The sequence below is a fragment of the Oncorhynchus kisutch genome, linkage group LG2 (genome assembly GCF_002021735.2).
Source record: "Oncorhynchus kisutch isolate 150728-3 linkage group LG2, Okis_V2, whole genome shotgun sequence".
Taxonomy (NCBI): Eukaryota; Metazoa; Chordata; class Actinopteri; order Salmoniformes; family Salmonidae; genus Oncorhynchus; species Oncorhynchus kisutch.
The window spans coordinates 20,110,990-20,138,860 of record NC_034175.2 but is presented as its reverse complement, the minus strand read 5'-3'; the positions used below and the strand labels follow the sequence as shown (position 1 = coordinate 20,138,860).

The 27,871-nt window shown below is 42.2% G+C and overlaps 1 protein-coding gene and 2 long non-coding RNA genes across 4 annotated transcripts in view; 1 reads left to right on the top strand and 2 right to left on the bottom strand.

The window, feature by feature from the left end:
- The first annotated feature begins 4,202 nt into the window (after positions 1–4,202).
- The window catches only part of LOC109902014 (zinc finger protein 385D-like), a 47,136-nt gene continuing 23,467 nt past the window's right edge, over positions 4,203–27,871 (top strand). The window contains exons 1-2 of one of the 2 annotated variants that reach the window (XM_031790208.1): positions 4,203–4,545; positions 12,684–12,829. In XM_031790208.1, coding sequence (XP_031646068.1) covers positions 4,524–4,545; positions 12,684–12,829 — 168 coding nt within the window. In that variant the 5' untranslated portion in view covers positions 4,203–4,523. Of the gene's footprint in view, positions 4,546–6,278; positions 7,070–12,683; positions 12,830–27,871 lie in introns of those variants that run through there. The other variant, XM_031790211.1, reaches the window with a different exon arrangement.
- Positions 17,935–19,204, bottom strand: LOC109902023 (uncharacterized). Its single transcript, XR_002256817.2, has 3 exons — positions 19,097–19,204; positions 18,799–18,984; positions 17,935–18,696 (listed from the first exon to the last, which is right to left on the bottom strand). It is a non-coding gene; the product is annotated as an uncharacterized LOC109902023 (long non-coding RNA).
- LOC116353601 (uncharacterized) lies at positions 19,338–19,915 on the bottom strand. Its single transcript, XR_004203046.1, has 3 exons — positions 19,805–19,915; positions 19,611–19,694; positions 19,338–19,495 (listed from the first exon to the last, which is right to left on the bottom strand). It is a non-coding gene; the product is annotated as an uncharacterized LOC116353601 (long non-coding RNA).

Below are 27,871 nucleotides of genomic sequence, written 5' to 3'. Positions count from 1 at the left end.
GAATTGTGGGGTTTGACTAACGCTGAGACGAGGGCTTGAGTACCAAACAGTATGGCCTAATAAAGGACACAACCAGAATGACATGCCTGAAGGGAATTTCTCTCTGGTGGGTTTATTCACTTATTCAATTTGTTTATCAAAATGCAGTGGCGTAAAGTATCAAGGCACAAGGCGAGACCCAGATGCAGACACAGGAGGCAGATGGTTGGAGTCTTACAGTGTTTATTAATCCAAAGGGGTGGGCAAGAGAATGGTCGTGGACAGGCAAAAAGGTCAATACCAGATCAGAGTCCTGGAGGTACAGAGTGGCAGACAGGCTCGTGGTCAAGGCAGGCAGAATGGTCAAGCAGAGGGGTACAAAGTCCAGAAACAGGCAAGGGTCAAAACCGGGAGGACTAGAAAAAAGGAGAATGCAAAAAGCAGGAGAACGGGAAAAACAATGGTTGACTTGTCAACATACAAGATGAACTGACACAGAAAGACAGGAAACACAGAGATACACTGGGGAAAATAAGCGACACCTGGAGGGGGTGGAGACAATCACAGGAACAGGTGAAACAGAGACATGGCGTGACAGTAAAGAACTTAAGTACAAATACTTTACAGTACTACTTGAATATTTTGGGGGGGGTATCTGTACTTTACTTTACAATTTGTATTTTTGATAACTTTTACTTCACTACATTCTTAAGAAAATCATTTTCCCTGACACCCAAAAGTACTCATTACATTTTGAATGCTTAGCAGGACAGGAAAATGGTCTAATTCATGCACTCATCAAGAGAACATCTACAATAGTGTACTTAAGCAATAAGCCCCAAGAAGGTGTGATATATTGGCCATAAATCACAAACACCCAAGATACTTTATTGCTATTATAAATTGGTTACCAACGTAATTAGACCAGTAAAAAGTATGTTTTTGCCATACCCTTGGTATATGGTCTGATATACCACGGCTTTCAGCCAATTCAGAGCACAACCCACCCAGTTTATAATATGGTATAAATACTATAGCATTCACCGTAGTGTTTTTGCCGAAAAAACTGTCCATGTGCTCTGGATAAGAGTGTCTGCTAAATTACTTTTTTTTAATGTACTGTAGTGTTTTTGCGGACTGTACTTTACAGTAGTATTTACTGTAGTTTTTGCGGACATTACTGTAGTATTTACTATGGTGTTTTTGCTTTATTATCTTTGACATAGAAGTGGAGGCTTTCTCCTTCAGGAAACCAGTGGAGAAATACTAAGAGAGATCATTTTCTATTACCTCTAGGTAGGTAGGACTGGGGTCTGAATGGATAGTTTAGAGCTTCTGCTCTGTCTATAACCTGTAGGTAGGTAGGACTGGGGTCTGAACGGATAGTTCAGAGCTTCTGCTCTGTCTATAACCTGTAGGTAGGTAGGACTGGGGTCTGAACGCATAGTTCAGAGCTTCTGCTCTATCTATAACTTGTAGGGAACATACTTGGCATGTAGGAGAAGAATGGGCAGGGTATATGCAAATGAAATACTTTAGTATTTACTATGGTTAAAGTGTAGTGTTTCTGTGGACTGTAGTGTTTTTACAGACATTACTGTAGGTTTCTACTGTGTACTACAACATTCTATAGTAAGTATTACACAGGATTGAGGGATACTACAGTGTGAAGTATAGTATTGTACACTATACTTAATACAGTTTACTACAGAATTCTATAGTAAGTACTGTAGTATTCTATAGTAAACTGTAGTATTTGTTCATGTGTGTCTCTCTCTCTCTCTCCTGGCTCTTTCCCAGACAGGCTTTGAAAAGCCGGGGAGTCTGCCTGTTGATCAGATAGCCATATAACTAATGGAAAGCGTCATGAAAGTGACAGCCAGATTAATGAAGTAGCCCAGGCTGCACTTGAATGTGGTGCAGTGGTGCTCCTACGGGCTGCATCGCTGCTTTAACCGCTATTCATGGTGACAAATAATGCACCATCCCGCCACTGACACCTGCGAGTCAAGGTTAAAAACACATTCGCCCAGCCACCACAGCCACTGCCAGTGAAAGAGAGAGAGAGAGAGAATGACCAAGAGAAGAGGGAGAGAAGGAGAGGCTGCCGTTTCAGATATGGAATAAACGTATTTACTGGAAGTGGGCTCGGGGGTTGGGCGAAACAGAATGGGAATTCAGGATTAATTGAAAACATCTGTGTGGTGCGAGATGGCCGCCATAGCGGAGCCTGAGGGGATAGGAGGAGAGGAATCGCAACACTTCAGAACATTGATTTCTTTTTGGGTCTTAAGGAGACAGTTATGATGTCACTAATGGCTGGGCTGGCTATCTCAGGGTGTGTGTGGACAGACATCACTCTAATCAGGACTGTCTCATTTGTAGTCGATAGCTGTGGCCAGGCTTTGGAGTGGTCAATGCTGCTGTCTGACCTTCAGAGGCATTACAGTGAACCAATCAAAGTGATTGTGTGAAAACAGAGCCAAGGGCAGTGGAGGTTAAGTGGGTGGATGCTGACACACACACACACACACACACACACACACACACACACACACACACACACACACACACACACACACACACACACACACACACACACACACACACACACACATATATATATATATATATATATATATATATATATATATACATATATGTGTGTGTGTATATATATATATATATATATATATATATATATATATACACATATATACATATATATATACACATGTATATATATATATATATATATATATATATATATATATATATACATGCTTGTTGTGCATCACAAAATATAGTTGATGTGGCCGGTGGCTGTCCCTTGTGCATGGTGCTGTTCTGTTCTGTTGTAGTGTGTTGTGTTGTGTTGTGTTGTGTTGTGGTGTGTTGTGTTGTGTTGTGCCTGAGGAGCCACCAGAAAGTGACAGAGAAGAGCAGTGGCACTCACACCAACAGCACAGCACTGATATCAGCCCAGCTCCAGGAGTCAGATTACAGACAGTGAGAGAGAGAGAAATAGAGAGGGAGAGAGAGCATGGAGAGAGAGATGGAGAGAGAGGAAGAGAGATTTGGAGAGAGAGGTAGAGAGAGATGGAGAGAGATGGAGTGAGAGGTAAAGAGAGCATGAGCGAGAGGTAGAGAGAGATGGCGAGAGAGGTGGAGAGAGATGGAGAGAGCATGAGAGAGAGGTAGAGAGAGAGCATGAGAGAGATGTAGAGAGATGGAGAGAGAGGTAGAGAGAGATGGAGAGAGGTAGATAGAGCATGATAGAGAGGTAGAGAGAGCACGAGAGAGAGGTAGATAGAGAGAGAGGTAGAGAGAGATGGAGAGAGAGGTAGAGAGAGATGGAGAGAGAGGTAGAGAGAGATGGAGAGAGAGGTAGCGAGAGATGGAGTGAGAGGTAAAGAGAGCATGAGAGAGAGGTAGAGAGAGAGCATGAGAGAGATGGAGAGAGAGCATGAGAGAGAGCATGAGAGAGAGGTAGAGAGAGCATGAGAGAGAGGTAGAGAGAGCATGAGAGAGAGGTAGAGAGAACATGAGAGAGAGGTAGAGAGAGCATGAGAGAGAGGTAGAGAGAGCATGAGAGAGAGGTAGAGAGCGATGGAGAGGCAGATTAAAAGTGAGTAACGGGAAGAATGAAGGGAGTAAGAAAAAGAGAACAGAGGAAGATAGGTAGTTAAAGAAAGAAGATATATAGAAAGTGTGAGGCGACGGGGAGAGTTTTACACATTTAACAAAGAAGAGACGGACAGAGAAGAAACCCAGAGAGAGAGAGAGAGCGAGAGAGAGAGGAGCAAAAGATCAGAAGAGAAGCTGTAGCTGGAAAATGTAGATTGACACCTTGGAGAGGAGAGAAGCACGCAGAGGGACCAGCACTCAAGTAGAGTAGAGAGGAGAGTGTACAGGAGGTGGGGAGGAGAAAAGAGGGGAGGAGAGACCGGCAGAACCAGCAAGGAGGGAGGGAGAGAGAGAGAAGTGTGTGGAGAGAGAGAGTGTGGTGTGTGGAGAGAAAGAGAGAGAGAGAGAAGTGTGTGGAGAGAGAGAGAGAGAGAGAGAGAGAGAGAGAGAGAGAGAGAGAGAGAGAACAGTGTGTAGAGAGAGCAGTGTGTCGAGAGAGAGGGAGCAAGAGAGAGTGGGAGAGAGCAAAGTGTGTAGAGAGAGAGAGAGAGCGCGAGAGAGCGAGAGAGAGAGAGAGAGAGAGAGAGAGAGAGAGAGCGAGAGAGCGAGCGAGAGAGAGAGAGAGACGTGTGTGGAGAGAAAGAGAAAGAGAGAGAGAGCAGTGTGTGGAGAGAAAGAGAGTGAGAGACGAAGGAGGGGGACACAGACCACTGTTAGAGGAGGGTGCCGGCTGTGAACGGTAACGGCTGCAGACAAGACACGCCGATAGAGAGACGGACTCCAGCGCTGCACACACACACACACAAACACGCATAAAGAGTGTGTGAGACATGCCCAGACTGCTGCCCATGGACACACACACACACAACCTGGCAGGGCATCCGAGAGGACATACAGACCCCTATGTCTAAGGAGTCATGGAGAGCAGCATGTTTTTCGGTGAGTTGATGTGTGTGCGTGTGTTTGTGTGTTTGTGTGTTTGTGTGGTATTAGCAGTACATACATCATCAGAGATGGAGCGGATGGTTTGGTTAACGTGAAAGGAAGGAAAGTGTGAGGTTCACATAAGCCCTAGGCACTGTGTCTATCCCCCCTAGCCATTATCCATCCTGCCAGACTAGATCCATGTGTGGGGTTGAAAGTCCAAGGTTCGGATTTCATCTCACATGTTTTATAGAGTCTCTCCGATGTGTTTATAGCGAAGAAATTCAAAGAAGGACAAAATTAGCTCACGGTCGGCTTTGAGAGCCACTTGATATGCTGTGTAGAATAGTTCGAGAAATGAAAGAATTTGACTTGTTCCATTAGATTTGTGTTTGATGAGAGGCTTAGACAGACTTAAAGCAGGAGTGCTTTCCTTTCAAGTGCTCTTCACATCACTGGCTTACATTCTCACGTTAATTACACTGATTCTTCCACAGCAAAGCTTCGGAAAAGGGCCCTGTCTTTTTTGTGGGATTAAAATCATCTCAAATTACACTGCAGCCTTATAGAGTGAGATTCTGACATTATAAGGTGTTCATTATAGATCATGCTCATGACAAGACTTGTAATGCATTATAACTGCATTATAATGCATTACACCTGCAGGCGTAGTGTCACAGAGCGTTTTTGTTTTGGAGCCAGGTGACATTGTGAGTAGACTGTTAATGTGTCCTTTAGGAAAGAGGTTATGATGTAGGATGTGTGTCAGGTGTGATATACTAGCTCTCAAAAACCTGTGACTGTTGGTTGCCTGGCAGGTGTTCATATATTAGCTCTCAGAGACCTGTGACTGTTGGTTGCCTGGCAGGTGTTCATGTATTAGCTCTCAGAGACCTGTGACTGTTGGTTGCCTGGCAGGTGTTCATGTATTAGCTCTCAGAGACCTGTGACTGTTGGTTGCCTGGCAGGTGTTCATGTATTAGCTCTCAGAGACCTGTGACTGTTGGTTGCCTGGCAGGTGTTGTTGTATTTTATTCAGATCCCCATTAGCTGTTGCTGAAAGCAGCAGCTACTCTTGCTGGGGTCCACACAAAACATGAAACCTGACATATAACAGAATATCAATAGAAAAGAACAGCTCAAGAACGGAGCTACACACTTTGATAAGGAAAAGAATAGACCCAAAGAAAGGTCCTACTGACAGTTACACACATTACCGACAAGTACACACATTACTGACAGTTACCCACATTACTGACAGTTACACACATTACCGACAAGTACACACATTACTGACAGTTACCCACATTACTGACAGTTACACACTTTGATAAGGAAAAGAATAGACCCAAAGAAAGGTCCTACTGACAGTTACACACATTACCGACAAGTACACACATTACTGACAGTTACCCACATTACTGACAGTTACACACTTTGATAAGGAAAAGAATAGACCCAAAGAAAGGTCCTACTGACAGTTACACACATTACTGACAGCTACCCACATTACTGACAGTTACACACATTACTGACAGGTACACACATTACTGACAGCTACCCACATTACTGACAGTTACACACATTACTGACAGGTACACACATTACTGACAGGTACACACATTACTGACAGTTACACACATTACTGACAGGTACACACATTACTGACAGTTACACACATTACTGACAGTTACACACATTACTGACAGGTACACACATTACTGACAGGTACACACATTACTGACAGTTACACATATTACTGACAGGTACACACATTACTGACAGTTACACACATTACTGACAGGTACACACATTACTAACAGGTACCCACATTACTGACAGGTACCCACATTACTGACAGGTACCCACATTACTGACAGTTACCCAAATTACTGACAGTTGCACACATTACTGACAGGTACCCACATTACTGACAGGTACCCACATTACTGACAGTTACACACATTACTGACAGTTACACACATTACTGACAGGCACCCACATTACTGACAGTTACACACATCACTGACAGGTACCCACATTACTGACAGTTACACACACATAAGTACATATACATATGCCTAAAAGCCTCAATGTTGTGCGTGTTGTTTTATTTGTTTGCTTGAATAATTTGATTGAAGGGAGTTTATGGCTCTATATAATACTGTGTGTTGCCTTGAATTCATTCTGGATTTGGGGACTGTGAAGAGACCCCTGGTGGCATGTCTGGTGGGGTAAGTATTTCTGTCAGAGCTTTATGTAAGTTGATTATACTGACCATTTGGAATTTTCTACACAATAATATTTCACAATAACAAGAATTGATGCAGTCAATCTCTCCTGTACTGATATGAATACTGTTGACATTAGCCCTCTGTGTACATTGAAGGGCAAGGAGTGTTGATGTAGTGCGGACGTGACTGGTCTGGTGTCCTTGGTCTGTGGAGTCACCTTCCTGGTTCTGGCTCAGCCTCATGACTCATCAGCTTTAGCCAACACACAGACCCACCTGGTGACGGGTAGCCCTAGTGATGATAAGGTGGTGTAACTCTATTTTGTCACTTTTGTCAAATGTACGAGAAGTGCATTGTGAATAAAATAATGGGAATATTTTGTTTTTGTACCAATGTCTAATGACGTCATTGCATAATGGAGGAAATGGGAGGAAGGAATCTTGTTAGGTTTTGATTGTGGAGAACGTGCGTTGCTTAAGCATTTGTGGATGAAGATATTAATATAGTTTGCATAATATGTTAGACTATAAACAAGCTAAATTAGCTGTTGTGTCAGTGATAGAATACTTGGAGTTTGTGGTTTTCCTCAAAGACGTTTTTGCTTTAAAACTTTTTTAAATATACACATTTTGAATAATATAAATTCTCATGTCACATAGTACTTCTACAAATTCCTATGAATTTGATCCCTTACAATTTCCGATGGGGAAAAAATAAACAAAAATCCAGGGGGAAAATACCCCTGTCCCCTACACAAATAACCCTCTTCATGAACCAAATGGATGAAGAAGGCCAGTGGAAGGACAGTAAACTCAGCAGGAGTAATGTGTGAGCTGTAATCATACGAGGGATTAGTGTTGAATTGGACATATCTGGTGTGTCTGGCCTGGCGGTTGGAGTTTAAGAGCACGTCAACATCTCTTTGGTTAACCTCAGATTACAGAGCACAGGGGAAGTAATTGTTGGATCAAACTCCGAGACAGCTGTGTTTATTAGAGGTTACACCGCGAGAGTCATGACAACAGAGCGGGTTACGTTGGGAGGGTGGGGTTCTGCTGTTAGCCAGGCTACTCGAGTCTGAGCCCGGAGCTAAATGCTAACTGTTAGCAATGCAGCGGAGAGCATAGTGAAATGGATACAAACATGTAGCCTAGGGGTACATTGGCATAAATCTGTTTTCTAACGGATCAATCTTCAAATGTTATTGATTAATAAGAGATTTTTATGTTTCTACGTGCTTTGTTGTTTTTGTAAATGGGGTGAAACCACTGTAACCCCGACATCTTAATTACAGTGATTGATCCTGAGTGTCATTTTAGGGTCATGGAATACAATCATACAGCCCCTGAGAACACAATGCTGTGAAACACATCTGAATAGACATCACGGGATATGAATGTTTTTGACACGCAGATTAACTCATATTTCCCAATAATTGGATTTATATTTGCTCCGTGAAATAGTAGACTGTTGCTTCGTAGAGTCTATATTCCATGACAGCAGTTTTATGGCTGTGTGGAATCTCGGGCCAATTGGACAGATCTTATCGGAGAGCAGTCGGGATCAAGACCAGGAGAGGCGGAGGTGGGAGAGAGCAGTGGAAGACGATTAATTATTCACGTTAGTCTGTGTCCTTCAGACATCTTAACTCTCACTCGAGACACTGCCGCAGGATTTTAGTCCCAGATAAAGACATTTTTAAGAGGGCCGATATGCAAGGCGCATATACAGACATGCATGAAAAGACGCGTGACGCACAAGACATTGACAGGTACACATTAAACAAACTTACGAGGACACGCTTACATGCATTTACGAGCAGCACACATGTCTATTTTACACGAGTTTCAAAAAACACCCTTGCACACTCCCCATAGGAGAACCCTTTGGTTCCAGGTAGAACCCATTTTGGGGTTCAATGTAGGACCCTTTTCAGAAAGAGTTCTACCTGGAACCAAAAAGGGTTCTACCTGGAACCAAAAAGGGTTCTACCTTGAACCAAAAATGGTTCTCCAATGATGACAGCTGTAGAACCCTTTTTTCGAAGAGTGTACTATCCACAGCTAGAGAGTCTCATACCTAGAGACAGGACTTACTCAAGTCTACAAGCTCCACTCTTAATACTACAATGAGCCATGAGCCAATATAACGTTCAGGTCAGGGAGTTGAAACACTAGCCTTACACGAGGCAATGTTAAAAGATGGAACGTCTCCTTGTGTGTTCGTGCATGTTGGGAGATCAGTGTTGCTTTGTTATCCTTTGGAACGAAGGAAAATGTGAAACTGAACGCATGAGGTTAAAGAGTCTTGTCTCAGTACTCCATCCTGAAATGGGGAAATTGTTTTTTGAGTTACTGCACTCTGTTAGCGGAGACTAAAAGATTGGCTAAAATATTGACCTACAGTTGAATTCGGAGGTTTACATACAGCTTACCCAAATACATTTGAACTCAGTTTTTCACAATTCCTGACATTTAAGCCTAGTAAAAATTCCATGTCTTAGGTCAGTAGGATCACCACTTTATTTTAAGAATGTGAAATGTCAGAATAATAGAAGAGAGAATGATTTATTTCAGCTTTTATTTCTTTCATCACATTTTACATACACTCAATTAGTATTTGGTAGCATTGCCTTTAAATTGTTTAACTTGGGTCAAACGTTTCGGGTAGCCTTCCAAAAGCTTCTCACAATAGTTTGGGTGAATTTTGGCCCATTCCTCCTGACATAGCTGGTGTAAACGAGTCAGGTTTGTAGGCCTCCTTGCTCACACACGCTTTTTCAGTTCTGCCCACAAATGTTCTATAGGGTTGAGGCCAGGACTTTGTGATGGCCACTCCAATACCTTGACATTTGTTGCCCTTAAGCCATTTTGCCACAACTTTGGAAGTATGCTTGGAGTCATTGTCCATTTGGAAGACCAATTTGCGACCAAGCTTTAACTTGTTAAACTTGTTAACTTGTTTAACTGATGTCTTGAGATGTTGCTTCAATACATCCATGTAATTTTCCTCCCTCATGATCTATTTTGTGAAGTGCACCAGTCCCTCCTGCAGCAAAGCACCCCACAACACCCCCATGCTTCACGGTTGGGATGGTGTTGTTCGGCTTGCAAGCCTCCCCTTCTTTCCTCCAAACATAACGATGGTCATTATGGCCAAACAGTTCTATTTTTGTTTCATCAGACCAGAGGACATTTATCCAAAAAGTATGATAATTTGTGTGCAGTTGCAAACTGTAGTCTGTTTTTTTTATGGCAGTTTTGGAGCAGTGGCTTCTTCCCTGCTGAGCATCCTTTCAAGTTATGTCGATATATGACTCATTTTACTGTGGATGTAGAAATTTTTGTACCTGTTTCCTCCAGCATCTTCACAAGGTCCTTTGCTGTTGTCCTGAGATTGATTTGCTCTTTTCGCACCAAAGTATGTTCATCTCTAGAAGACAGAACGCGTCTCCTTCCTGAGCGGTATGTCGGCTGCGTGGTTCCATGGTGTTTATACTTGCGTACTATTGTTTTTACAGATGAACATGGTACCTTCAGGCGTTTGGAAATTGCTCCCAAGGATGAACCAGACTTGTGGAGGTCTACAATGTTTTTTTCTGAGGTCTTGGCTGATTTATTTTGATTTTCCCATGATGTCAAGCAAAGAGGCACTTCTTTTGAAGGTAGGCCTTGAAATACTTCCACAGGTACACCTCCAATTTACTCAAATGATGTGAATTAGCCTATCAGAAGCTTCTAAAGCCATAACATAATTTTCTGGAATTTTCCAAGCTGTTTAAAGGCACAGTCAACTTAGTGTATGTAAACTTCTGACCCACTGGAATTGTGATACAGTGAATTATAAGTTAAATAATCTGTAAACAATTGTTGGAAAAATTACTTGATACACACACAAAGTAGATGTCCTAACTGACTTACCAAAACTATAGTTTGTTAATAAGAAATTTGTGGAGTGGTTGAAAAACGAGTTTTAATGACTCCAACCTAAGTGTATGTAAACTTCCGACTTCAACTGTATGTATTTCGTTCGCTTTTTGTCATTCAGTAGAGCTGAGATGCTGGACTTCTATGTGCCTTCTGGTAAGTGCAAACATGTACTATATAACAGTTCCATCACAACCAGATACATTCCCTCTTTTTTTCTATGGACACGTTTATATTTGAAAAACCACCCAATGGATACTGTAGCTAACTCCTCACTCCTCAACCAGAGTACAGTTCTGGTTGTTTGAATTGGCTGTTTTGACTGCACGTTGCATTTCTGGTCGGCAATCTGGCTTGTCGGCAGCGTGTTTCCAGGGTGACGTCAGGCAACATGTCAGTGGAGGATCCTGCAGGGATGATGGCTGCAGAAGGACATGCTTTGTTAAAGGAGAACTGGGACGTGTCACCACATGAGCATCGGCATTTGCTGCTTTCCAACAGATGGCAGCGCTCCTCCGAGCGGAGGGGAAAAAGACGTTTAGTTTCCCTCCCTCTCTCTCCCTCTTTCTTTTTTACAACTGCTTCTTTTTATTCAGCCTTACCATCGCCTGGGGACTTGATGTGGCAAACATAGTTTTTATTTGCCTCAAGCCGGTGTTTTGATATGGTATCTGCGCTTTTAGTCATGCTGGCTCCGAGTTCGTCATGTTGTTAAATGTGCTGTGTTAAAAGTCATCCCTGGTTCTAATTAATGGGTACGGAATGGCTTTCTTTAATTCCTAATGTTTTGGAAAGCTGCTATCTAATCCTCCGGTGTTGAAGAAAGGCTCTGCTGGTTGTAATTGTTGGCTTATAAAGCCCGCTCTGGCTCGTCTTATGTAGATGACAATAAAATTATTTACATCGGTTTTTCCAGGGAGTTTTGCACCCCTTGCTATTGAATCTTCTTAGTTATGAATCTGTCTGGCATGGTTCACTCATTTCACATTTGTAATTTAGAGGATGGTTTCAGCATTAGGACATGTCTGTATTAAAGATGCACTATGCAGAAATCTCTCCACTATTTCCTGGTTGCTAAAATTCTGAAAGTTTGCCTAATTTCAGTTTATCTGACAAAACAAGGAACTATAGTGGAGAGAATTATTGTACCATCTTAACCGCTGTGAAATATATTTTCAATATCCGAAAATATAGTATTTTCATCTGTTTGAAGCTGGTGTACAAAACCGAAAGTAGAAGATGCAAAACCAAATCTTAGAAATCATAGAAATAGCACACAGAACATATCTGCCGCTTCTTAGGCTTGGTTTCAATAAGAATGACAGATTTATAAATTACATTTCTATGTGAATTTGGTGAGGTCAACCAAAAAGTTACATATATTGATTGCAGCTTTAAACAGTGAGAAGGATTATTAAATAGTCAAATACAACTGGGTAACACTGACATGGCATTCCCATGATCCAATTAACATCATACTGTATTTGTCTCTGTAGGCTATGTCTCAATTGTCTTAATATATCTACAACTTGTTCAGACTCAGTCTAGAGGCCTTGTTTTCATTAGCAGAGAGGTCATCATAGTCAGGGAAGGCAGAACAATATCAGATTTTTTAAACCTTTATATAACTAGCCAAGTCAGTTAAGAACAAATTCTTATTTAAAATGACAGCTTACCCCGGCCAAACCCGGACAACTGTGCAGCACCCTGTGGGACTCCCAATTACAGCCAGATGTGATACAGCCTGGATTCAAACCAGGGACTGTAGTGATGCCTCTTGCACTAAGATGCAGTGCCTTAGACCGCTGGGCCACTCGGGCACCCCCCAGATATTAGTGCTCTCATATTTCATCTCATTTGAATCTGAATTTTTTGGTGGTTTGGTTTATGAGACGTTTTACAGTTTGCTCATAATATCATAATCCTTTTTAACCGAGTACCACCACAGCACAGACCATCTAACATGGCATATTCTCTTTCTTCTCCTCTACAGGTAATGCATGTCAAAATGGCCTCCTGCCGACGCTGATACGTCCTGCTCTGCCCACCATCCAGCAGTCTCTGGGCATGAAGCAGTTCCAGCTCCCGTTTCCCCTGGATACGGCCTCAGCAGTCAGCCTCTTCCCCGGCTTCGGCACGGTAAGTCCCGGGTCATGTGATAAGGGTCAGCTCAGGACATTACAATCCTGGTTAGGTCTGGCTAAGGTCATAAAGTATGGTATCTGATATCGTTGGTGTAATGGTTTCGATTTAGTATGATGCCATTCATGTCAGAGGGCATGTGATTTGTCTGTTGAAGTGTGAGCCTCTTTCAAACATTTGACCATACATTTCCAATACTTTCAGCTGCTGATGTAAACAATGTTTTAGGACAGTCGTAAATGTGTGCACTAAACCAGAGCAGGCAGTCAACTGGGGTAATTTAAAAGAATATATTGGGATTGGGACTAGTTAAATACGTTGCATGTGAACAGACTTCACACATATCCAATGTGCACCTATTGTAGAAGTTGACTGTATTCTCTTGCACTGTTTTCTTTGTACGCAGATATAAATGATAGGCAAATACTGTATGTGGCCTCATCAGGTTTGAATTCAGCAAAATCATGTGACAGATAAAAAGTCTACGGCTTGAGCTTTTTGCGTTTGAATTACAGGGATAGCTCAATTTAAAGCTTCAAACAGAACCATAAATATGGAGCACAGCTGCAGGAAAACACAGGAGACAAGTGGGGACATCATCACGGAACAAGGCTTGGATAGTCCAGTTGAAAGCCAGGTAGTATCAGGAATGGATTTCATGAGAAAGTTCAAGTCTTGCCTCCATTCCTCTTCTCACCTTCTAATCTGCATTTAACAGACCTTTCGGCAAATAATGAGTTCACTTTCCGTGATTTGGGAAGCCTCCAAATCACGGGAAGCTGATACTGGATTAACATGGGGTAATTACCTCTCCCGTACGCTATTTTCTCTCTCTCTCTCTCTCTCCATCTCTCTCTCTCTCTCTCTCTCTCTCTCTCTCTCTCTCTCTCTCTCTCTCTCTCTCTCTCTCTCTCCTTTCTCTCTCTCTCTCTCTCTCCTTTCTCTGTGCCCTTGACGTTTAATCACAGAATGAATAAGGTGATTGTAAAAGCTAGCGTTGGAACGATCAACAGTGCTATAAAAGTGTTTATGCGCGAGTTATTGTTCCATGTTTGGTTATGCTGCTTACACTTGCGTATCTTTGTATTGGTTTGGTTTCAGGGACATAACAAAGTGGTGATGTCTGTTTCTTGCATGTGGGATGGACTGCTTTTTTTATGTGTGTGTCCATTTGAAAGGATCCATGGTTAGTTTTGTGTGAAGAGGTTTCACAGCATTGTTGTGAGTGGGATCAATTCAATGTTTTGAAATCGAAAACTCAATTGGAAACTCAATGCCTTGTTGATTTAATTTGAGTTCACATCGTGACGTTTCAACCATCAATGCCCTTCATCAGAAAGAAGGGATCAATTCAATCAAATGATTGATGAAGTGAGTCAATAACATGTGTGGTAATCCTGCATTATTTTCCCGTGTAGATAGAGAGGTATTAGGTATTATTAAATGTACTATACAAGGTTTAGCTAAAGCTTCTTACCATCATGAGCTATTGGAAAGGTCGCTGTTCTATCAGATATGAGGTCAGTTTTGCTAATGCGCCTCTAAGGCACAATAAACATTTATGCACTCTGATTCGCAATATACAAAATAATTATATAGACTACGATGATGACTACAGTTTTCCGTTAACCTACTCCGGTGTAATAAAGTGTCAGAGTTCTGGCGTGATATTCAGCAGACACGTTTCCCACCTTCTTTCCAGAGCCGGGGAGTTACTTGCATGACCACACCTGCATCTGATGAGATAGATTCCAAGTCTCCTTGCAGCTCTCAGCCAATGATGTTTTGTAATACAGAATGTGACTGGATATGTTTCGCCAGAAAGGATAGCAGGAAACTTTTCTCATTGTTTTGTTGTACTCCCCCTTGGTTGCTATTCCTTCTTCCTGGGGTGCGATACTTCTTATAAAATAGAAATGTGTCCTTATGTAATGTGTATATATAATATATAATGTAATAAACATTTTTTTTTACTAATTTGCTCTATAAAAGCTGTGCAATTCTTTGCATATTACATTCTGGGCATTATGCTGCAGTATTTCATGTTAGATGGAATTGGTTTGTAGAATCTCCTCTTCACATTTCCTAGAAAACATTAGGTTTATTTGTCAGGATGAGAAAGAAAGTTTTTGTAGACAAAAGGAACAACAGTGCAGGAAGGCCGTTCACAGCTAAGGTGAAACCAACCGTGAAATAGGTGTAGAACTTTAGATTACAGCAACTCTGCAGTTGTGATATTGAGATGACCAGAGTGAAAGAACAGAAACAAACCAAATAAAAAGAATGAGAGCTCAACACTCAGCACAGGCAGGTGTTGGTTTGGGGGTGTAATGAAAGGAGTAAATGGGAAAAGTAGTTTTCAGTTAAGGGGGCTTTCTTCACCCCTGAAAATACCATTTATCTTTCTAGGGGCCTACATTTGTCTTCAAGAAACAATACAAACTCTATTTCCTCTGTAGAGTAATCAGGAATGTGAGTTATTGATTCCTTCTCACCGGTCTGTACGCTGGAAAATTGCTTTGTAGTTCCGGACTGAGAATGACACATGGGTTTCAGCCCGGAGTCCCTCAAGCATCACAACCCATTTCAACCCCCCCTCTAAAAGTCAGTTATTCTATCAATACCAGTAATGGAAATGTAGGTTTCAAATGCACTTGCGTATAAGCATACAGCTTTGTCTGTTTTTTCTTTGGATGATAAATGATAGCGGAGGAGCGCTGCGTGATTTGAGAAAAAGAACAAAGGGCCAGAGACTATTTGCAGATTTTTATTTGATTTACGCAAGTCTCGTAACAGCTAATGGATTCTATAAATTGTATTCCCAGAAGGATGGCAGCTGAACCACCAAAGAGGAGAACACAGTGGGGATAAGGACCACCCTTGTGGTGCGCCCTTGCAAATTACACCTGATGTAAAAATGCAATAGAGACTATATGATTAATGCAATGGTTGCTATCAGTTAGCACTCTGTACTTTTTAAACTCTTCCCCTAACAGTTGCTTTACGTGGCCAGCACTCTCTTAATGGTTTCTCCCACGATAACATTTCACTCTCCTGGGTAGCGGCCTGCAGAGCTCTCTCAGTAGGAATGCAGAGATAAACTGTGGAGCTAAAGCCAATTTTTTATGGGGATGCTATGTGCCAGCAGCTTGCCTGGCAAAGTATTGTCAATACTTGTGCACGTATATTTTGTAGTGCTTTCTCTCGTCTCAAGATTTGCAGTAAGCCCTCTCCAAAGTAGAATATTTACAAAATTGATTTAGATGGGACAGTTATATATGTTGTAAAATGTTGTGTGAAAAGTTGACAATAAATCATACTGTACTAGATGTGTTACAGTGCATTCAAGGGTCTATGTAACCCTTGAGTTTAAAATCTTTCATAAGAAGGAAACATGATTCTGTTGCATTATTAGTTGCTCTCAAAGTGGGCCAAGATTAATAAGAAAAAGTGACAATGTATTAACCTTAAACTGTTCATCTGGCAATTTGAAGATGTTCACCTGTTTTCTGTATATTACCCAACTGCTCTTTCTCACACCCCTGGTAGAGGCATCTGTCCATTGTGGGAATGTGTGCGTGAGGTTCAGGTCTGCACGGTTCCATGTTTCACTGCTAAACCAGAAACAGCTGGCGAGTCAACCTAGCAGTTTGCACCTGCAGCACCGATTGTTCCCTAATGAAAAGCACACTTGCCATGTACGGTCCCCGGGGAAAGATTTAGTGGAAGAAAGATCTTCGCACCGAGACAAGGTTGACTCAGTGGATTTACGAGACTGACAAACTTTCAAGACTACATCATTGTTTAGATTGTTAGCCTAGAGCGGCTAGAGGGCTGAACGTTCCTACCGTAGAAGATCTTTTGTGGTGTTTTGCCACACCCTACTTCTGTGAACATTTATACTTCCCTTCCGCTGTGCTTGTGAAAGGTTTATGATATGTATATAAGTCTTCCTCCACGCTTGTTCACCAGAGACCCCTGAAACATCCTCTGATTTGTACACAAACTACAATTTCTAGAGCTCAGTAGTATTACAAACTTCAAAATATATAATTCCTTGCATTCACTTTTTTCTTTAAAAGTATCATATCACTTCGGGCCAGGGCCGGCCCTAACCTTTTGGGGGCCTTTGCCATGGAGCTGAGAGAAGATTTTGCAGTTATAGCACATTTCATGCAATTCCACTCGTTTTGCCATCAGGTGGAGGGACAAATGTGCAGTTTTAAAGATCGTTTCCTGCAGTTCTACATATTTTACCATGACTTATGCCATGTTGATATGATATCTGAGTGAGAGTGACTAACAAAATCAATTGAGGCCTGTCATGCTAAACAATGTCCCCCAGACAAAAAAGTGTCGTCGTCCCCTGCATCACAATGGGATTCGATAAACTATTAGTGTCCGTTGCTATATCAATGGTATGATGACCTAATGCTTCAATTTTTTTTGATCATTACAGCCTAAATGGCGTTATTTTCGGTACACTATACAAACAAAGTTGATTTCCACAAGACAATCGCCGTTTAAACTTGTTTTGTTGAGCCAATAAGATGAAAACATTACTTCTAGCTACTTTTGTGTACCTTGTTAACATTTCAACAAGAAATCCATGTCTTTAACATTGTCAAGTTTCTGAAATAGCAAAAAGATCTTGTAATCTGCTTGACACATTAGTTACTTATCTTACAGATACAAAGTCATCTAATTTCCACTCCATTCATATGCAAATCCTTTGATTCATACACTGGCTGGTCTGGCTGGCATGTTTTCATTTTAACCTGCCCGTCCCTTATCCACACTGAAATAATATCATTTCAGTAGTCCTCTATTGTGATCAAATATAGATATATATCTATCTCGCATAGTTCATTAGTACACCCTTGTGGTTGAATATATATGCAGCTATTGTCCCAGGATACAACAATGAATAATGTTGAACTAACAAATACCATCAAGGGATACCTTACAATTTATAACAACAAACACCTTGTGAAACAGCTGCGAAAACCAACCTGGCCATTTTAAAGATTTAAATATATAAATGCTGATATTTTTTGGGTACAGCTGTCATTCATTTATTTTCACCACATTTTTTTGGAACACTCACATGGCAGTCATAGACTGAAATAGTGAATTCTGGTGTGTGGAATAGATAGGAGGTGGGTGCTGTGTGGGTGGGAGGTTCTGCCTGTCACTTGTTCTCAACAGGCATCCAGTCTCAGAAGGGGGACTTGAAGAGGGAGACTACAAAGTCCAGGCACTGAGTGTTTGCAGTGCTAGTGTTTTGAGTTAATCTGTGTAACTCACATATTATGTGCCCAGTATGATGGAGCAAGAAAACTTTCTTGGCAGGTAATGACAACGGTAGCTGTAGATGTAATGAAAAGTTGTAGGGTGGTTGATAATGAAGCATATCAGGTGGATCCACGTCTGGGTGTTAGGCAGAACCCCTAGGTCCTGGAGAACAGGAGCAGAGTAAAAGGAACAGAGTGGGAGACAGAGACACAAACAAGCAAACGCACAGGTTACATTTAATGTGATGAATTAGTGCAGTGTTACAAATAGAAGATGTGTAATCTTTAACCCTTTTTGAAGGTATATCCTACCTCAAGCTGGTTACCCCGCCTACTCAGAGCACAGAGAATCAGACTGATACAAACTAAATGGCTCTGTTGGTTGAGATACCTCCTGGGTATTGATAATTGATTGCCCTAAAGTCATTTGGAGAGGTAAATTAAGGTGTGACAAAGCTTAACATATTTTGTCTCATGGGCTTCGCCGAAGTGTAGGGCGTCAGGGCTTTCAGTGGTGGACCGTCTATCCACTCCAACTGGAGAAGATTGCTGGCTTCCGCCGAGTTAACCCTAGGAAGACGAAGACAAAAAGATCAGTGTTGGGGAAACTACAACTTCAGGTTATTTTGTGTGCAAATGCAAATAGTTATTATCTGAGATGTTTATATTCACCTTAACAGATGGTGACCCCAGCTAGGAGTGAAAGAGCAGCGAGGTTTCCCAGCTCTCGCCTTCCTTTCGTCCTTCTACCAAACCAAGTAATTTACCCGGATGTCGAAGCACTTGGTCCCCTTCTTGAATCTCCTCCAGTTTGCTCTCCTTCTGTTTTTCCTGCACTTTGTCGATGTTCAGTCCGACCTTGATTGATAATAGAAATAAATGCAATTATATTTCATATTATTACAAATACATTTCTTACATATCTTTTGGAGGGCCAGAAAATAAATGAACAGCGGACAATCATTTTTACCTGGCCAAAAACCACCACATCCTTCTCAGCCTGTGCCTGAAGGTGGTCCTCGAAAGCTTTCTGATCTGGTTCGACAACTTCCACCACATCAGGTGGGGTTTCTGTGATCTGAAAGGACGTTATACAAAAATATCAATATGCAAACAACACTAAGTCAATCACACATTTGAACGACTACAGTATATGCAATTATTGTATATACAGGTACATTTGCATTGTTTACTTCAGTCTGCTGCCGCTCCCGTCTGCATATCAGGCGATCGGCGAGTACTCTGTGGAGGCCTGGACGCTGCTGTTGTGTGCAAAGAGAATTAGGTTGTCCTCTCACCGTTCCTGGTACCTGTCCAGGGACTTGCCCATGGCAGTCTTGAGGGTCTGGTTGGTCCGTTCATCCAAAACCTGAAGGAGGGGGTAGGAAAAGGATATCTATTGACAATGTAAAATATTGAAATATGTCTTATGTACCATAAAATAAAATAAATAAAAAAACGAATATAACCAATTACATCCATACCTTGTTTTATTCAAGATGGCCTCAGGAGAACTGTGGGTGTTGAAGATGTCCATCACCTTGGGAGGTGGCCTCGCCAGTCTTGTCCTTGATTGGCATCATACAAAACAAAAATTAATTTTTGGTTCCAAGCTCCCTTTTTAATAGGTTACAGAAGAGAATTTAGAATTTAAAGCACATTCTCTTCCTTTACTGACCTTAATGGATATTGCTTCCACCCACTTGGTAAAGTGATTGGTCACCGTCAGAAACTAGCGGTTGCCTTTCCTGGATTTAGTGAAGGGTCCGATGAAGTCCACCCCTAACATTTTAAAGTGTTAGAGAGAATATGACTTTATTCTTACCCGTATCTGTGTCATGCAGTATGCAGATTTTCATATTTGTAAGGATACTAACACACATGCACACACACACACACACATACAGTGCCTTGCGAAAGTATTCGGCCCCCTTGAACTTTGCGACCGTTTGCCACATTTCAGGCTTCAAACATAAAGATATAAAACTGTATTTTTTGTGAAGAATCAACAACAAGTGGGACACAATCATGAAGTGGAACGACATTTATTGGATATTTCAAACTTTTTTAACAAATCAAAAACTGAAAAATTGGGCGTGCAAAATTATTCAGCCCCTTTACTTTCAGTGCAGCAAACTCTCTCCAGAAGTTCAGTGAGGATCTCTGAATGATCCAATGTTGACCTAAATGACTAATGATGATATACAATCCACCTGTGTGTAATCAAGTCTCCGTATAAATGCACCTGCACTGTGATAGTCTCAGAGGTCCGTTAAAAGCGCAGAGAGCATCATGAAGAACAAGGAACACACCAGGCAGGTCCGAGATACTGTTGTGAAGAAGTTTAAAGCCGGATTTGGATACAAAAAGATTTCCCAAGCTTTAAACATCCCAAGGAGCACTGTGCAAGGGATAATATTGAAATGGAAGGAGTATCAGACCACTGCAAATCTACCAAGACCTGGCCGTCCCTCTAAACTTTCAGCTCATACAAGGAGAAGACTGATCAGAGATGCAGCCAAGAGGCCCATGATCACTCTGGATGAACTGCAGAGATCTACAGCTGAGGTGGGAGACTCTGTCCATAGGACAACAATCAGTCGTATATTGCACAAATCTGGCCTTTATGGAAGAGTGGCAAGAAGAAAGCCATTTCTTAAAGATATCCATAAAAAGTGTTGTTTAAAGTTTGCCACAAGCCACCTGGGAGACACACCAAACATGTGGAAGAAGGTGCTCTGGTCAGATGAAACCAAAATTGAACTTTTTGGCAACAATGCAAAATGTTATGTTTGGCGTAAAAGCAACACAGCTCATCACCTTGAACACACCATCCCCACTGTCAAACATGGTGGTGGCAGCATCATGGTTTGGGCCTGCTTTTCTTCAGCAGGGACAGGGAAGATGGTTAAAATTGATGGGAAGATGGATGGAGCCAAATACAGGACCATTCTGGAAGAAAACCTGATGGAGTCTGCAAAAGACCTGGGACTGGGACGGAGATTTGTCTTCCAACAAGACAATGATCCAAAACATAAAGCAAAATCTACAATGGAATGGTTCAAAAATAAACATATCCAGGTGTTAGAATGGCCAAGTCAAAGTCCAGACCTGAATCCAATCGAGAATCTGTGGAAAGAACTGAAAACTGCTGTTCACAAATGCTCTCTATCCAACCTCACTGAGCTCAAGCTGTTTTGCAAGGAGGAATGGGAAATATTTTCAGTCTCTCGATGTGCAAAACTGATAGAGACATACCCCAAGCGACTTACAGCTGTAATCGCAGCAAAAGGTGGCGCTACAAAGTATTAACTTAAGGGGGCTGAATCATTTTGCACGCCCAATTTTTCAGTTTTTGAAATTTTTCATGTTTGAAGCCTGAAATGTGGCAAAAGGTTGCAAAGTTCAAGGGGGCCGAATACTTTCGCAAGGCACTGTACATATACACACACTCAGACACATTCTATAATAAATGAAGCAACCATTACAAAACAACTTATCAGGGCAAAAATGGTATTGTTACACTTACCGATCATGGTGAAACAACTTTGATGGGCTTCAACTCTGGCGCAACAGTCTTCACCCTCTCAAACTTAACTTCTGGCAGGCTAAGACAAGTACTGACCTTTTAGCACAAAGTCACATTGAAACACTGTGTTCTCTCTGATATGACATTCATTGAAATCCTAATCATTTCAGATATAATAGAATGTGATTGATAAACAAAAGGTTATTTCACTTGCCAAGCTGTCCACATCCTTGACAAGCCCATGCCAGAAGAAGCGTAGGTGTATTTTGGCAATCATGCGCTTCATTCTGAATTGGCCAAATGCTTTTGGTCAGCACAGCCTCCTTAATAAAAAAAGCACCCTCCTGTGTGGCTGGCCATCCTTCCCTCGTAGGTACATGGGATTGCCTAACAAGTTGGAAGAGAAGAGTTGTTGAAATAGTGATGTCTAAGTCAATTTGCAGTGCTATATCTTTCTCCGTTTCTCTCTCCATCTCTCTCTCTCTCTGTCTTCCACTCTCTTCCCAACTCTCTTTCCCTCTCTCACTTTCATCCTTTCTTTAAAATGTCCCCCCCCCCCCCCCCTCTGTCTGTATGTACTGTATATGTCTGTCTAGCAAAGACACCTAGTTAAGTGCAGTTGGAATTATCATAACTGCTCACACCTATCTATTCGATTGATCCGGGTTAATTATAGCTAGATACCTCAATATGACAGACATATAACTACATGTATTGCTAGCAACATGTACAGTAGATGACCAACTAGCTAGACGGAGCATGATTGTTGAAAAATGGTTATCTAACAGAAGTAAACTGCTTAACATTACCCTGAATTATGAATTTGTGAATTTCTCTGCCCCCTACAAAACGTGCTTCTCTTGTCGAGATCAGTGCTACCTTCATAGTATTTTGCCTGGTTGGAAAGATAAATTGGTAATTTGGCCAGGATTACTATGTAGATAGTGTAGATAGTCTTATAGATAGTCTTCCCAGCTAATTTACCAATCTAAAAAACATTAGCTGACATGGGCAAACAAAATGGTCACTGAGTTTATCAAGAAGTGGATAGGAGATGTTGTACCCACTGTGACTATTCAAACCTACCCTAACCAGAAACTGTGGATAGATGGTAGCATTCGCATAAAACTGAAAGCATGAAACACTGTATTTAACCATGGCAAGGTGACGGGGAATATGGCAGAATACAAACAGAGTAGTCGTTCCCTCTCCGCAAGGCAATCAAACAGGCAAAATGTCAATATCGAGACAAAGTGGAGTCGCAATTCAACGGCTCAGACACAAGACGTAAGTGGCAGGGTTTACAGACAATCACGGACTACAAAAGGAAAACCAGCCACGTCGCGGACACCGATGTCTTGCTGCCAGACAAGCTAAACACGTTCTTTGCCCGCTTTGAGGACAACACAGTGCCACCGATGCGGCCAGCTACCAAGGAATGTGAGCTCTCCTTCTCCGTGGCTGATGTGAGTAAAACATTTAAACATGTTAACCCTCGCAAGGCTGCCGGCCCAGACGGCATCCCTAGTCACATTCTCAGAGCATGCACAGACCAGCTGGCTGGTGTGTTTACGGACATATTCAATCTCTCCCTATCCCAGTCTGCTGTCCCCACATGCTTCAAGATGGCCATGTTTATTCCTGTACCCAAGAATGCAAAGGGGTAACTGAACTAAATGACTATCGCACTTAGCACTCACTTCTGTCAACATGAAATTCTTTGAGAGACTAGTCAAGGAACATAGTATCTCCACCTTACCTGTCACTCTAGAGACACTTCAATTTGCATACCTCCCCAATAGGTCCACAGACGATGTAATCTCCATCACACTGCACACTGCCCTATCCCATCTGGACAAGAGGAATACCTATGTAAGAATGCTGTTCATTGACTACAGCTCAGCATTCCACACCATAGGACCCTTCATTCTCAACATTAAGCTTGAGGCCCTGGGTCTCAAACCCACCCTGTGCAATTGGGTCCTGGACTTCCTGATGGGCCGCCCCCAGGTGGTGAAGGTAGGAAACAACATCTCCACTTCGCTGATCATCAACACTGGGGCCCCACAAAGGTGCGTGCTCAGCCCCCTCCTGTACTCCCTGTTCACCCATGACTGTGTGGCCATGCACAACTCAATCATCAAGTTTGCAGACGACACAACAGTAGTAGGCTTGATTACCAACAACGATGAGACAGCCTACAGGGAGGAGATGAGGGCTCTCGGAGAGTGTGGTGTCAGGAAAATGACCTCTCACTCAACGTCAACAAAACAAAGGAGATGATCGTTGACTTCAGGAAACAGCAGAGGGAGCACCCCCCATCAACAGCAGTGGAGAAAGTGAAACGTTTTAAGTTCCTCTGCATACACATCACTAACAAACTGAAACGGTCCACCTGCAACAATGCCTCTTCAACCTCAGGAGGCTGAAGAAATGTGGCTTGTCGCCTTAAACCCTCACAAACTTTTTATGCAGAATTGAGACCGTCCTGTCGGGCTGTATCACCACCTGGTACGGCAACTGTACCACCCACAACCACAGGGCTCTCCAGAGGGTTGTGCGGTCTGCACAACGCATCACCGGGGGCAAACTACCTGTCCTCCAGGACACCTATAGCACCCGATGTCACAGGAAGGCCAAAAAGATCATCAAGGACAACAACCACCCGAGCTACTGATTGTTCACCCCGTTATTTTCCAGAAGGCAAGTACAGGTGCATCAAAGCTGGGACCGAGAGACTGAAAACAGCTTCTGTCTCAAGGCCATCAGACTGTTAAACAGCCATCACTAGCACAGAGAGGCTGATGCTTATATACAGACTTGAAATCATTGGCCACTTTAATAAATGGAACACTAGTCACTTTCATAATGCCACTTTAATAATGTTTACATATCTTGCATTACTCATCTCATATATGTATATACTGTATTCTATACTATCTATTGCATCTTAACCTATGTCGCTCTGACATTGCTCATCCATATATTTATACATTCTTATTCCATTCCTTACTTAGATGTGTGTGTATTAGGTTTTTGTTGTGGAATTGTTAGATATTACTTGTTAGATATTGCTGCACTGTCAGAACTAGAAGCACAAGCATTTCGCTACATTCACTCCAACATCTGCTAACCATGTGTATGTAACCAATACATTTGATTTGATTTGACTGTCAGTAAGAAAAGGGAAACTGCTGCTGCACCACCAAATGTAGAAATGGTGTTCACAAAAAAACGTTTAGAAAATGTTGGTCGGAGCCTAGGAAAGAGTTTTCCAAAATCGGTCCTGGGGCCCCCTCTGGGTGCACGTTTAGGTTTTTGTCCTAGCTCTATACAGCTGATTAAAATAACCAACTCATCATCAAGCTTGGATTATTTGAATTAGATGTATAGTACTAGTCAAGTCAAACTTTATTTGTCACATGTGCCGAATACAACAAGTGTAGACTTTACCGTGAAATGCTTACTTACAAGCCCTTAACCAACAGTGCAGTTCAAGACTAAGACAATATTGACCAAGTAGGCTAAAATAAAAAGAAACACAATAAGAATAACAAGGCTATATACATGGGGCACCGGTACCGAGTCAGTGTGCAGGGGGTACAGGCTAGTTGAGGTAATCTGTACATGTAGGTGGGGGCGAAGTGATTATGCATAGGTAACAGACAACAGCGAGTAGCTGGGGGGGGGGGGTCTGTCAATGTAAATTGTCCGGTGGCGATTTTATGAATTGTTCAGCAGTCTTATGGCTTGGGGGTAGAAGCTGTTGAGGAGCCTTTTGGTCCTAGACTTGGCGCTCCGGTACCGGTTGCCGTGTGGTAGCAGAGAAAACAGTCTATAACTTGGGTGACTGGAGTCTCTGACAATTTTATGGGCTTTCCTCTGACACTGGATGGCAGGAAGCTTGGCCCCAGTGATGTACTGGGCCTTACACACTACCCTCTGTAGCGCCTTACGGTCAGATGCCGAGCAGTTGCCATACCAGGCGGTGATGCAACTGGTCAGGATGCTCTCGATGGTGCAGCTGTAGAACCTTTTGAGGATCTGGGGACCCATGCCAAATCTTTTCAGTCTCCTGAGGAGGAAAAGGTTTTGTCGTGCTCTCTTCATGACTGTCTTGATATGTTTGGACCATGATAGTTCGTTGGTGATGTGGACACCAAGGAACTTGAAACTCTCGACACGCTCCACTACAGCCCCGTCAATGTAATCCATGATCAGCTCCTTAGTCTTGCTCACATTGAGGGAGAGGTTGTTGTCCTGGCACCACATGGCCAGTTCTCTGACCTCCTCCCTATAAGCCGTTTCCTCGTTGTTGGTGATCAGGCCTACCACTGTTGTGTCGTCAGCAAACTTACTAGGGCAAAAACCAAAACGTGCATCCAGAGGGGCCCCAGGACCAAGTTTGGAAAACCATTGCTTAGGTGACCACCTACGTAGCTTACAGTATACCAAGGGCTGGCCCTGGTTCAAGCAGTGTAGGCATGTGTGTAAAACCCTTGAATTCATTGATATTAAAGTGTTCACCATTATTATATTCTGTGTTTGCAGGTAAGCCATGCATTTCTCTATTTCAAGGCATTGATTTGGAAAAGAGGGATTCAATAGCAATGTAGGTTTTTCTTTCATTACATTTCTTTCATCGTGAATATTGGCCTTGTTTGATATTCATGGAGAATATTATGAGAAGATAAATTGTTTCATCTTAGATTTCATTGAGCCATGTCACGAGAGAATAACTCCCCTCGATCCAGCGGGGTTTTGCCAGAGAGGTTTGATAGATTGATAGAATAGAAATTGGGTTATGAAGGAAATTAGCAAAACATTACCGAACCACATCAACTTGATCTATGGTACACCAATGAATTGTGATGAATATGCGAAAGATGAAATCACTTTTTTATTGTGGTGAGTTTGGCTCAAGACCTGGGAAGATATTGTATTGCTGTAGATGCATTCAATTAAGTTGATTTGTTGGGGGGGGGTTAAATGCCCTTTTTAAGCTTTGTTTCATAATGTTCAAGGCTACTTTTTTTAGGTGTTAGTTAGGGTTTTTATATCATGTCATGCGTGACAGGTCTATGGATAAAGACAATTTGATGGAGCTCAGATGTGCTTTGTTCTGAGGCAAGGGGTGGGTAGGGCAGGGGTTAAGGGGTTAAGGTGTTACATTTTCATCTGAGCAGGTCGAGGGACAGTGTGAGGCAGCCAGGTGGCTCTGGGGAGCAGAGGAGACACCCTAGTTGAATATTTCATCCTGATGGATCTTGATGGCGGTGAGAGGGGTCAGCGGTGAAGACCGATGGGAAAGTGCTAAAGTACCGCTCCTTCTGGAGAAAATACAATCTGAGACAAGAAGCAGAAAGCCGAGGTATAGATACGTGGAACGAGAGGCGCAACGGAGAAAAAGAGCAGAGAGAGAGGGCGGGAGAAAGGATGGGTTATAAGGAGAGATTGGAGAAATAGAGAGAGAGAGAGAGAATTATCATTATGCTTGCTCTGTGTTCATCAAAAGTAGTCCATTCAGGTTCTCTCTCTCTCTCTCTTTCTCTCGCTCTCTACTTACATTTGAATCATATAATACTCTTATTTAGCGTTACTGACAGTAAGTGCCTGTATCAAGGGGAACAACAGCATAAAACGTACATCCTTTTATAGAATCCAAAACCTCTTAAAACCCCTTAAAAAGCAGTAATATGCACAGGAGCAATATGCATAATGAACCCCCACCCCAGCCTTCTGTGTGGCATATTGAATAAGAAGCCCAATTGAAGAGCTCAACAGTGCCACTGCCCCTTTGCATAGTAATGATAGACACACACACACAAATTCCACTGAGATCCACTAGACCTATTTTCCTCTACACATGATGAAGAAACACACTTGAATCATTTTCAATTTGAGATGCTTCAACCCTAAGGAGGAGAGATAAACAAGTGCAACGATAGAAAGAAAACAGACTGTTCCCTGGGGCTTTTTGAGCCAAGTTAACACTTTGAAGAAGATCAAATTGATCTGCACTAACGGAATAATATTGCTATTAGAATATTAAATTGAATCAAGATTCTATGAGTTTCATTCTACTCACGGTCACTGTGAATGTTCCTATCCCGTGACCCACTCAAGTACACTATGGGGAAATTCCTTCTCATCTCTCTCTCTCTCTCTCTTCTCCCTATCTCTCCTCCTGTTGCAAACAAATACATACCACACCAA